Source organism: Oncorhynchus keta, chromosome 34 (genome assembly GCF_023373465.1).
Source record: "Oncorhynchus keta strain PuntledgeMale-10-30-2019 chromosome 34, Oket_V2, whole genome shotgun sequence".
In the NCBI taxonomy this organism is placed as follows: domain Eukaryota; kingdom Metazoa; phylum Chordata; class Actinopteri; order Salmoniformes; family Salmonidae; genus Oncorhynchus; species Oncorhynchus keta.
The window spans coordinates 73,577,999-73,590,892 of NC_068454.1; the positions used below are offsets into that span (position 1 = coordinate 73,577,999).

The 12,894-nt window shown below is 44.4% G+C and overlaps 1 protein-coding gene across 1 annotated transcript in view; it reads left to right on the plus strand.

Annotated features, from left to right (window-relative positions):
* LOC127915219 (basal cell adhesion molecule-like) overlaps positions 1 to 12,894 on the plus strand; it is a 37,775-nt gene that overhangs the window by 5,561 nt on the left and 19,320 nt on the right. The window contains exon 5 of the mRNA XM_052494721.1: positions 708 to 849. Within this exon, the coding sequence (XP_052350681.1) occupies positions 708 to 849 (142 nt within the window). The remainder of the gene's footprint in view (positions 1 to 707; positions 850 to 12,894) is intronic.

Here is a 12,894-nt window from a genome sequence, read left to right on the forward strand (position 1 = left end):
CAGTCCACATCTCCCTGTGTTACTACCAGTCCATCTCTCCCTGCTTCCTCCCTGTGTTACTACCAGTCCACCTCTCCCTGCTTCCTCCCTGTGTTACTACCAGTCCACATCTCCCTGTGTTACTACCAGTCCATCTCTCCCTGTGATACTACCAGTCCACCTCTCCCTGCTTCCTCCCTGTGTTACTACCAGTCCACCTCTCCCTGCTTCCTCCCTGTGTTACTACCAGTCCACCTCTCCCTGCTTCCTCCCTGTGTTACTACCAGTCCACCTCTCCCTGTGATACTACCAGTCCACCTCTCCCTGCTTCCTCCCCGTGTTACTACCAGTCCACCTCTCCCTGCTTCCTCCCTGTGTTACTACCAGTCCACCTCTCCCTGTGATACTACCAGTCCACCTCTCCCTGCTTCCTCCCTGCGTTACTACCAGTCCACCTCTCCCTGCTTCCTCCCTGCGTTACTACCAGTCCACCTCTCCCTGCTTCCTCCCTGTGTTACTACCAGTCCACCTCTCCCTGCTTCCTCCCTGTGTTACTACCAGTCCACCCCTCCCTGTTGTGAACTTGTTACTGGTTAAGGAATGTGGTTGTACTGAGCAGGACTGAGTTTTTGTGAGAACCCAGAGAGGGCATGGAAGATCAAGAGATAAAGAATTTGAGTGTGTGTGTCCAACTGTCCCCTAACCTCATACCTGTGTGTGTTCAACAGGGCTCCACGGTGCTGTCCCAGACTGGTGTCTTGTCTCTGAAGTCGGTGACATTCGCTGAAGCTGGCGAGTACTCCTGTGTGGGTGCAGTGCCCTCTGTGCTTGGGCTCACCTCCAAGGCCAGCGTAAATGTCACCGTCTCAGGTACACAAACACACACACACACACACACACACACACACACACACACACACACACACACACACACACACACACACACACACACACACACACACACACACACACACACACACACACACACACACACACACAACCATGTGTTAGTGACCCTGTGGTGGTTCTGATATTTTTCAGATAGGACTACAGGGCTTGTTAATGTATAAATAGATCATAAGACTCAGATGGAGTACAGGAAGTTGTGATGGTCAGTATATCATAAGACTCAGATGGAGTAAAGGACGTGGTGATGGTACAGTATATCATAAGACTCAGATGGAGTAAAGGAAGTGGTGATGGTCAGTATATCATAAGACTCAGATGGAGTAAAGGAAGTGGTGATGGTACAGTATATCATAAGACTCAGATGGAGTACAGGAAGTTGTGATGGTCAGTATATCATAACAATCAGATGGAGTAAAGGAAGTGGTGATGGTCAGTATATCATAAGAATCAGATGGAGTAAAGGAAGTGGTGATGGTCAGTATATCATAAGACTCAGATGGAGTAAAGGAAGTGGTGATGGTCAGTATATCATAAGACTCAGATGGAGTAAAGGAAGTGGTGATGGTACAGTATATCATAAGAATCAGATGGAGTAAAGGAAGTGGTGATGGTCAGTATATCATAAGACTCAGATGGAGTAAAGGACGTGGTGCTGGTACAGTATATCATAAGACTCAGATGGAGTAAAGGAAGTGGTTATGGTCAGTATATCATAAGACTCAGATGGAGTAAAGGAAGTGGTGATGGTACAGTATATCATAAGACTCAGATGGAGTAAAGGAAGTGGTGATGGTCAGTATATCATAAGACTCAGATGGAGTAAAGGAAGTGGTGATGTTCAGTATATCATAACAATCAGATGGAGTAAAGGAAGTGGTGATGGTCAGTATATCATAAGACTCAGATGGAGTAAAGGACGTGGTGATGGTCAGTATATCATAAGACTCAGATGGAGTAAAGGAAGTGGTGATGGTACAGTATATCATAAGACTCAGATGGAGTAAAGGAAGTGGTGATGGTACAGTATATCATAAGACTCAGATGGAGTAAAGGAAGTGGTGATGGTCAGTATATCATAAGACTCAGATGGAGTAAAGGAAGTGGTGATGGTACAGTATATCATAAGACTCAGATGGAGTAAAGGAAGTGGTGATGGTACAGTATATCATAAGACTCAGATGGAGTAAAGGAAGTGGTGATGGTCAGTATATCATAAGACTCAGATGGAGTAAAGGAAGTGGTGATGGTCAGTATATCATAAGACTCAGATGGAGTAAAGGAAGTGGTGATGGTACAGTATATCATAACACTCAGATGGAGTACAGGAAGTTGTGATGGTCAGTATATCATAAGACTCAGATGGAGTAAAGGAAGTGGTGATGGTACAGTATATCATAAGACTCAGATGGAGTAAAGGAAGTGGTGATGGTCAGTATATCATAAGACTCAGATGGAGTAAAGGAAGTGGTGATGGTACAGTATATCATAAGACTCAGATGGAGTAAAGGAAGTGGTGATGGTCAGTATATCATAAGACTCAGATGGAGTAAAGGAAGTGGTGATGGTCAGTATATCATAAGACTCAGATGGAGTAAAGGAAGTGGTGATGGTCAGTATATCATAAGACTCAGATGGAGTAAAGGAAGTGGTGATGGTACAGTATATCATAAGACTCAGATGGAGTAAAGGAAGTGGTGATGGTCAGTATATCATAAGACTCAGATGGAGTAAAGGAAGTGGTGATGGTACAGTATATCATAAGACTCAGATGGAGTAAAGGAAGTGGTGATGGTACAGTATATCATAAGACTCAGATGGAGTAAAGGAAGTGGTGATGGTCAGTATATCATAAGACTCAGATGGAGTAAAGGAAGTGGTGATGGTACAGTATATCATAAGACTCAGATGGAGTAAAGGAAGTGGTGATGGTACAGTATATCATAAGACTCAGATGGAGTAAAGGAAGTGGTGATGGTACAGTATATCATAAGACTCAGATGGAGTAAAGGAAGTGGTGATGGTCAGTATATCATAAGACTCAGATGGAGTAAAGGAAGTGGTGATGGTACAGTATATCATAAGACTCAGATGGAGTAAAGGAAGTGGTGATGGTACAGTATATCATAAGACTCAGATGGAGTAAAGGAAGTGGTGATGGTCAGTATATCATAACACTCAGATGGAGTAAAGGAAGTGGTGACTTAAATGTAATGTAATGTAATGTGATGGTCAGTATATCATAAGACTCAGATGGAGTAAAGGACGTGGTGATGGTCAGTATATCATAAGACTCAGATGTAGTAAAGGAAGTGGTGATGGTCAGAATATCATAAGACTCAGATGTAGTAAAGGAAGTGGTGATGGTCAGTATATCATAAGACTCAGATGTAGTAAAGGAAGTGGTGATGGTACAGTATATCATAAGACTCAGATGTAGTAAAGGAAGTGGTGATGGTCAGTATATCATAAGACTCAGATGGAGTAAAGGAAGTGGTGATGGTCAGTATATCATAAGACTCAGATGGAGTAAAGGAAGTGGTGATGGTCAGTATATCATAAGACTCAGATGGAGTAAAGGACGTGGTGATGGTACAGTATATCATAAGACTCAGATGGAGTAAAGGAAGTGGTGATGGTCAGTATATCATAAGACTCAGATGGAGTAAAGGAAGTGGTGATGGTACAGTATATCATAAGACTCAGATGGAGTAAAGGAAGTGGTGATGGTCAGTATATCATAACAATCAGATGGAGTAAAGGAAGTTATGATGGTACAGTATATCATAAGACTCAGATGTAGTAAAGGAAGTGGTGATGGTACAGTATATCATAAGACTCAGATGGAGTAAAGGAAGTGGTGATGGTCAGTATATCATAAGACTCAGATGGAGTAAAGGAAGTGGTGATGGTACAGTATATCATAAGACTCAGATGGAGTAAAGGAAGTGGTGATGGTACAGTATATCATAACAATCAGATGGAGTACAGGAAGTTGTGATGGTCAGTATATCATAAGACTCAGATGGAGTAAAGGACGTGGTGATGGTACAGTATATCATAAGACTCAGATGGAGTAAAGGAAGTGGTGATGGTCAGTATATCATAAGACTCAGATGGAGTAAAGGAAGTGGTGATGGTACAGTATATCATAAGACTCAGATGGAGTACAGGAAGTGGTGATGGTCAGTATATCATAAGACTCAGATGGAGTAAAGGAAGTGGTGATGGTACAGTATATCATAAGACTCAGATGGAGTAAAGGAAGTGGTGATGGTCAGTATATCATAAGACTCAGATGGAGTAAAGGAAGTGGTGATGGTCAGTATATCATAAGACTCAGATGGAGTAAAGGAAGTGGTGATGGTACAGTATATCATAAGACTCAGATGGAGTAAAGGAAGTGGTGATGGTCAGTATATCATAAGACTCAGATGGAGTAAAGGAAATGGTGATGGTACAGTATATCATAAGACTCAGATGGAGTAAAGGAAGTGGTGATGGTCAGTATATCATAAGACTCAGATGGAGTAAAGGAAGTGGTGATGGTCAGTATATCATACGACTCAGATGGAGTAAAGGAAGTGGTGATGGTACAGTATATCATAAGACTCAGATGGAAGTGGTGATGGTCAGTATATCATAAGACTCAGATGGAGTGATGGTGATGGTCAGTATATCATAAGACTCAGATGGAGTAAAGGAAGTGGTGATGGTACAGTATATCATAAGACTCAGATGGAGTAAAGGAAGTGGTGATGGTCAGTATATCATAACAATCAGATGGAGTAAAGGAAGTGGTGATGGTACAGTATATCATAAGACTCAGATGGAGTAAAGGAAGTGGTGATGGTCAGTATATCATAAGACTCAGATGGAGTAAAGGAAGTGGTGATGGTCAGTATATCATAAGACTCAGATGGAGTAAAGGAAGTGGTGACAGTATATCATAAGTCAGATGGAGTAAAGGAATGGTGATGGTCAGTATATCATAAGACTCAGATGGAGTAAAGGAAGTGGTGATGGTACAGTATATCATAAGACGCAGATGGAGTAAAGGAAGTGGTGATGGTCAGTATATCATAAGACTCAGATGGAGTAAAGGAAGTGGTGATGGTACAGTATATCATAAGACTCAGATGGAGTAAAGGAAGTGGTGATGGTACAGTATATCATAAGACTCAGATGGAGTAAAGGAAGTGGTGATGGTACAGTATATCATAAGACTCAGATGGAGTAAAGGAAGTGGTGATGGTCAGTATATCATAAGACTCAGATGGAGTAAAGGAAGTGGTGATGGTCAGTATATCATAAGACTCAGATGGAGTAAAGGAAGTGGTGATGGTCAGTATATCATAAGACTCAGATGGAGTAAAGGAAGTGGTGATGGTCAGTATATCATAAGACTCAGATGGAGTAAAGGAAGTGGTGATGGTACAGTATATCATAAGACTCAGATGGAGTAAAGGAAGTGGTGATGGTACAGTATATCATAAGACTCAGATGGAGTAAAGGAAGTGGTGATGGTCAGTATATCATAAGACTCAGATGGAGTAAAGGAAGTGGTGATGGTACAGTATATCATAAGACTCAGATGGAGTAAAGGACGTGGTGATGGTACAGTATATCATAAGACTCAGATGGAGTAAAGGAAGTGGTGATGGTACAGTATATCATAAGACTCAGATGGAGTAAAGGAAGTGGTGATGGTACAGTATATCATAACAATCAGATGGAGTAAAGGAAGTTATGATGGACAGTATATCATAAGACTCAGATGGAGTAAAGGAAGTGGTGATGGTCAGTATATCATAAGACTCAGATGGAGTAAAGGAAGTGGTGATGGTCAGTATATCATAAGACTCAGATGTAGTAAAGGAAGTGGTGACTTAAATGTAATGGTGATGGTCAGTATATCATAAGACTCAGATGGAGTAAAGGAAGTTATGATGGTCAGTATATCATAAGACTCAGATGTAGTAAAGGAAGTGGTGATGGTCAGAATATCATAAGACTCAGATGTAGTAAAGGAAGTGGTGATGGTCAGTATATCATAAGACTCAGATGTAGTAAAGGAAGTGGTGATGGTCAGTATATCATAAGACTCAGATGGAGTAAAGGAAGTGGTGATGGTCAGTATATCATAAGACTCAGATGGAGTAAAGGACGTGGTGATGGTACAGTATATCATAAGACTCAGATGGAGTAAAGGACGTGGTGATGGTACAGTATATTGTGACGGCCCTGAATTTTTCTGAACCGTCTCAGTGCAGCTCCTTCCAATAGGGCGCTTTCCCTTTAATTCCCAATTAAATAGCCAGCATCAGCTGCGCGAAAGTGGGGTTGTGATGGAGACGTGCATGAGGATGTGTTCAACCCTCAGTTCCGAAGCTTGTCTATTCCGTTTGTTTTGTTGCCGTTAAACGTGTGTTTTGTAGCTTAAGAGAGTTTACCCAGGATCGGATCCACTCTTTGCGTCCCTGGACTACCTCTCCGTTCTTCGTGGCCTTTCTCCGTTCTTCGTGGCCTTTCTCCGCTGGAGATCTATTGGCGGATTGGATTGTCTGACTGACCGACTGACTACCACCTTTTTGTATACGGTATTTCATTTGTTTGGATGTGATGTATACTGTGATTTATGTAGTTAGTTGTAGTTGAGGACTTAATTAAGAGTTGATCTGCTTTAAAGTTCTGTGGTAAAGTAATTGTTATATTGATTGTATGTTTAATACTGGGTTTACGCTACACGGAATGAACGGACAAACATTGCGTGACAAAAGTCACTTGAGTTCACTGAACTCCTTTACCGGGCTGGACTCTTTTTAGGCCCGAGGTACAGGACATTTCTGGAGGAACCAGAACTCATTGTGATATTATTATGTGTGTGTGTAATCATTGTTGTTGCTAATACAACCCACGCAACAGAATATAGTTGTTTTTGAAGTTCTTTCCAATGTTTTAAGGGTTTATGAAAAGTTTATTTCCATCCTGACTTTTACATAAGTCCTTTGTATTGGTGTAGACTTGACGGACCAGATGGGACTCATTCCCACCCAAACTAAAAGGAGAAACCAATGTTTTCTCTGGTAGGCACAACCTACCTGGCACCCCTATAAATAATAACCTCAAGTCAAAACCGTTACATAAAAAATGGCACCCCAGATGGGACAGCTCAACATTGAGAACTAACCAAAGCAAATATTTTGTGTGGAATTAAAACAATGGATTCACCCCAAGATAAGGTGCTCATCCATGTAATACCTGTCAATGGGAATACACAGGGCCATTCTGACCATCAAGCTGACAACACAAATCATAATGTGAATGGAGATAATGGAGTTGATTTGGGCCAGAGCCCTGGGAATCTGAATGCTCGGTCTGAGCCACAGGCCACAGGAGGTCTAACCAGTTACTCACTTATTGACATGGATCTGTGTGGAAGTACTGAGCTAGTCCTCCCTCTGACACCCAACCTTCCTCCATTGTCTGGTTTATCTCCAGAGGTTGTAGTCTTACAACTTCAAGGTGACATCCTTGATATTCGTCGGACTCAACAACATCTCCAAACTCTTATCCACCATAAATTCAAATGTCTGAGGGAAGAGCAACAACAGAGTGCCATGGAATTCAGAAACTCACTGAGCACTCTAACCCACACGCTGACAGAGCTCAGTGAGAGTGGAAGACGGGAAATGACTGGTGCCATGGACAGGCAGTTTGACTACCAACGAAACCAACTCACTGCCACTCTCCAATGGCGCCTGCAACATCACCACACTGAGGTCCTCAAGGACGTTAATTCTGTTTTTTCTCCCATGGTTAACACTGTAGACCACTTGCAGACAGAACTCTCTAATTGTGTTAAAATGTTGGATGACGTGTCTGTGGACATGGCCTCCATTAGGCACAACTCCTTACACAGAGTTTCCCTGGTGTCCACTTCAGTTCAGACCACTGAGGGCCAAGCTGGCACCTCTGAACAGCCAAGACCAGGCCATGCTGCAGCCACCCCTTGCAGGATGCAATCCACCATGCATCCTGGTGTTCATTTTCATTGTCCGATAACGCACTCCCCTCTACTTCCTCAATCCCTCCTAGCTCGTTTGTTCATGGTGATTTGAGTAGACTTCATCTGGGGGCGATGCCCATTAAATTGCAATTTCCCACCTTTGGGAAAAAGATGACAGTCCTGATCCGCTAATGTATCTAGAAAGATGTCGTGACTTTCTTGCCCTCAATCCCCTGGCTGACGAAGAACTCCTTGCCACATTGAGGAATGTGTTGCATGGAACAGCTCGAGACTGGTGGGATGTGGCACGTCTCACCACTACCTCCTGGGCTGACTTTGAGGCCAAGTTTTCCTCTGCATTTCTGTCTGAGGACTACACCGATGAGCTGGCAGACAGAGTCAGAAATCGAGTACAAAGAGAGAAAGAGAGTATCCGTGATTTTGCATACAGTTACCACTCCCTGTGCAGAAGGTGGAAACCTGGCATTGAGGAGGAAGAGGTCATTAAATTGATCTTGAAGAACATCAACCCACTACTAGCCAGTCAACTCCGAGAACGAGTCACCACTGTCGATGGACTGGTTCGCTTGGGACAGCAGTTTGAGAAGGACAGAGAATGCCAACAGCAATATGACCAGAGAAAGAAACAGACACCCAAACAGTTACCCAAGACAGACCATCAACAACAGCCAGAGTCTCCAGCCAAGACCCCTCTCATGTTTTGTTGGAGATGTAGCCAAAAGGGACATTCTTCAGCTACATGTCCAAGACCGTATCAAGTAAACCCTTCCAGAAACCACAAATCACAACAGGCCAACACACCTAACTGTCTTCGCAGCAATGACCATCCTTCTCTGGGTGCTTTAACCAGAGCTGAAACCCCAAGAGTCACTGCCTATGCCCCCCATCGACATCCCCTTCCTTTCAGTTAATACCGCACCAACTGGTGTTACCCCTGTCCATAGGCCCATGGACAGGAAGAGCCATCTTGGATACCGGGTCATCCTACACACTGCTCAATGAGAAACTGTGGAAGGAGGTTAACGGTCCACAATACAACTTGAAGCCGTGGACAGAAGGTCCACTCTATCTGGCTGATGGTGAGGCTAGACGACCACTTGGATGGAGTGAGGTAGAGTTCCGCCTGTGTAACCGCTCCTATATGATTCCTTCTGTTATTCTACAAACCAGGAACCTTGCTTTTCCTGTCGTGTTGGGAATTGATTTCATGTACTTCAGTGGTGTCCAGATTGATATCGCACACAATTGCTACTGGTTTCCATACAATCCGAGCGAGAAGCATTTCTTCCAATCAGAAGCTATGAAGTTACATGATTGGGGTTCAAATGTGGCAGTCTTCTCTGCCATTGCTCCGGTACCACTAACCCTCGATAATCCTTCTGACGATCTCCTTTTACAGGCTGTGAGAAGAGCTCAGCTGGAACAGCCAGAGGAGTTAAGGCTGTTGGAACAGCTGCAGAATAATGCTGATGTATGTACTTCAAAGCTGGGACGCACCAGGCTCCTGAAGCACAAAATATTCCTTACACAGGAAATGCCAATCAAGCAAAAGCCATATCGTTTGTCCCCAGCGAAGCTAATCATCCAAAAGGGACTCATAAATGATATGTTAACCCAAGATATAATAGAACGTTCCTCCTCTCCCTGGGCTGCTCCTGTTGTCCTCATCCCAAAAACACTGGTGGTCTTAGATTTTGTGTGGACTATAGGAAGACCAACAATGTTTCCCAGACTGATGCCTATCCTCTTCCCACCATCCATGAGATCCTGGAGTCATTGTCTGGCGCTGTTGTGTTCACTACCCTTGACCTCAATAGTGGTTATTGGCAGGTTGAGATGGACCAGGAAAGCAAGGACAAGACTGCGTTTGTCTGTGCCGAGGGCTTGTTTTCCTTTAAGGTGATGCCCTTTGGATTAAAGAATGCCCCTGCCACTTTCCAAAGACTCATGGAGATTGCGTTAGGTGAGCTCAAAGGGAAGATCTGTTTCGTCTACCTGGACGATATAATTATCTACTCTCAGAACAGAGAAAGACACTTTCAAGATCTTCAAGCAGTGTTGGACAAGCTAAGAGAAGCTGGTCTGACCTTAAATATGAAGAAGAGCAACTTCTGCCAAACCTCCCTGAAGTTCCTTGGCCATATTGTGTCTTTCGACGGCATTCATGTGGATCCTGAAAAGACAAAGGCTGTACAAGACTTCCCTGTGCCAACCACACTCAAGGCCCTTCAACGATTCCTTGGTATGGCTGGATGGTACCATCGGTTTGTGTCGAACTTCTCCCAGGTGGCAGAACCCTCAACGCGTTGAAGCGAAAAGGAGCGAAATTCCAATGGACGGCAGAGTGCCAGACTTCCTTTGAAACCCTGAAATGACATCTCGTCACACCTCCCATTTTAGGTCATCCCAACTTTGATTGCCCTTTTGTTGTTTACACTGATGCAAGTGATGTTGGACTTGGTGCTGTCCTAGTCCAACAGACTGGACTTGGCACTGAAGAAGTGCTAGCGTTCGCCAGTCGGACATTGAATGGAGCAGAACGTAACTACTCCACAACAGAGCAAGAGTGCCTTGCAGTGGTCTGGGCTTTGGAAAAGTGGAGGTACTACTTGGAGGGAAGACACTTCACTGTGGTCACTGACCATTCCTCCCTTGTGTGGGTGTTCAAGACCAACAAACCAAGCACCAGACTCATAAGATGGGCTCTACGCTTGCAAGAGTTCACCTTTGCAGTGGAATACAGGAAAGGAAAATACAACACTGTTCCAGATGCCTTGTCCAGAGCTCCTGCTTGTGATAACGGTGGCCCTCATCTTACATGTGCTACTGTCCTGTCAAGCAGTCGAGACTCGCCCAAAACGGACTTTCTGATGAGGCCATATGGAAAGCCCAACAGAAAGCCCAACAGGATGATCCAGAAGTACAGGCTTTGTACCAGACTATCCTCGAAGATGGAGAAAAGATGGTCAATCCTACCACAAAGCTGACCATCATTGAAGATAAAGTCTACCGAGTCGTACAACTACCTCACAGAACACTCTACCAAATGTACATACCGGACACTCTACGCCTACAACTGCTTCAACATTTCCATGAAGACCCATTAGCTGGTCATTTGGGCAGGTTCAAAACCTACAAGCGGTTGCAAGCGTTACTGTACTGGCCACATCTGAGCATGGATGTGAAGTCACACATCCGAAACTGTCAGGTTTGTCAAATGTACAAACCAGAAGGTAGAAAGCCTGCTGGCAAGTTGCAGCAAACGGTGGTTACCCGACCTTGGGAAATGTTAGGAGTGGATTTGATGGGCCCATTTCCTAGAAGCTCCAATCAGAATGTGTACATGCTTGTTTTTGTTGATTACTATTCAAAGTGGGTGGAACTCTTTTCCCTGCGGCCAGGCCACAGCAAGGACCGTCTCTAACATCCTTACGAAAGAGATCCTGACTCGCTGGGGAGTGCCTGATTACATCCTGTCTGATCGAGGTTCCCAATTTGTCTCTGATCTCTTTGAGGAGACCTGCCAAAGATGGAACCTGAGGCAGAAGTTGACCACGGCCTATCACCCACAGACCAATCTCACTGAGAGAGTAAATCGAACCTTGAAGACAATGATTGCTTCCTATGTAGGGACGCAGCACAAACACTGGGACAAGCACCTTCACGAGTTTCGATTTGCCCTGAATTCTGCTGTGCAAGAGTCCACTGGAGTCACACCTGCAGAGCTGAACCTAAGTCATCCTCTCAGAGGACCCTTGGATATGGTGCTACAGCCCCAGCAGCTTACACCAGACGCTGCTTGCTATGACCAGGTAGGCCATCTCCATGACTTGAGAGCTCTTGTCTCAAAGAACATGATCCAGGCTCGACTCAAGCAGAAGAGAAATTATGATAAGAACAGACGAGACATGCAGTTCCAGCTTCGTGATCGGGTGTGGCTTCGCTCTCATCCTTACTCGAAAGCTGAACAATTCTTCTCGGCCAAGCTCGCTCCTAAATGGCAAGGACCATATAGGATTGTGGAGCAGATGGGCCCTTTGAACTACCGAGTGGTGAAAGAGGACACAGGAAGATATGCGCATCGTCCATGTCTCACGCCTTAAGGCCTGTTACCCCTCGGCTGAGGAATTGGAGGCGATTGAGCGCCGCAAGGTCCTGGATATCTTTGAAGAGGATAGTGAGGATACTTTTCTCGGATTCCCAGACCCAGAAGTCTCGCACCTTAAGGCCTGTGACTCCTCAGCTGAGGAGCGTGAGCTCCAAAAAGTAATGAATATTTTTGTAGAGGAAAGTGATGAGGAGACCTTTCTCGGTTTCCCGACCAAGATGTGCCTTCCAGGGCAATGGTCGGCTTTTTCCAGGGGAGGGGTGTGTGACGGCCCTGAATTTTTCTGAACCGTCTCAGTGCAGCTCCTTCCAATAGGGCGCTTTCCCTTTAATTCCCAATTAAATAGCCAGCATCAGCTGCGCGAAAGTGGGGGTTGTGATGGAGACGTGCATGAGGATGTGTTCAACCCTCAGTTCCGAAGCTTGTCTATTCCGTTTGTTTTGTTGCCGTTAAACGTGTGTTTTGTAGCTTAAGAGAGTTTACCCAGGATCGGATCCACTCTTTGCGTCCCTGGACTACCTCTCCGTTCTTCGTGGCCTTTCTCCGTTCTTCGTGGCCTTTCTCCGCTGGAGATCTATTGGCGGATTGGATTGTCTGACTGACCGACTGACTACCACCTTTTTGTATACGGTATTTCATTTGTTTGGATGTGATGTATACTGTGATTTATGTAGTTAGTTGTAGTTGAGGACTTAATTAAGAGTTGATCTGCTTTAAAGTTCTGTGGTAAAGTAATTGTTATATTGATTGTATGTTTAATACTGGGTTTACGCTACACGGAATGAACGGACAAACATTGCATGACAAAAGTCACTTGAGTTCACTGAACTCCTTTACCGGGCTGGACTCTTTTTAGGCCCGAGGTACAGGA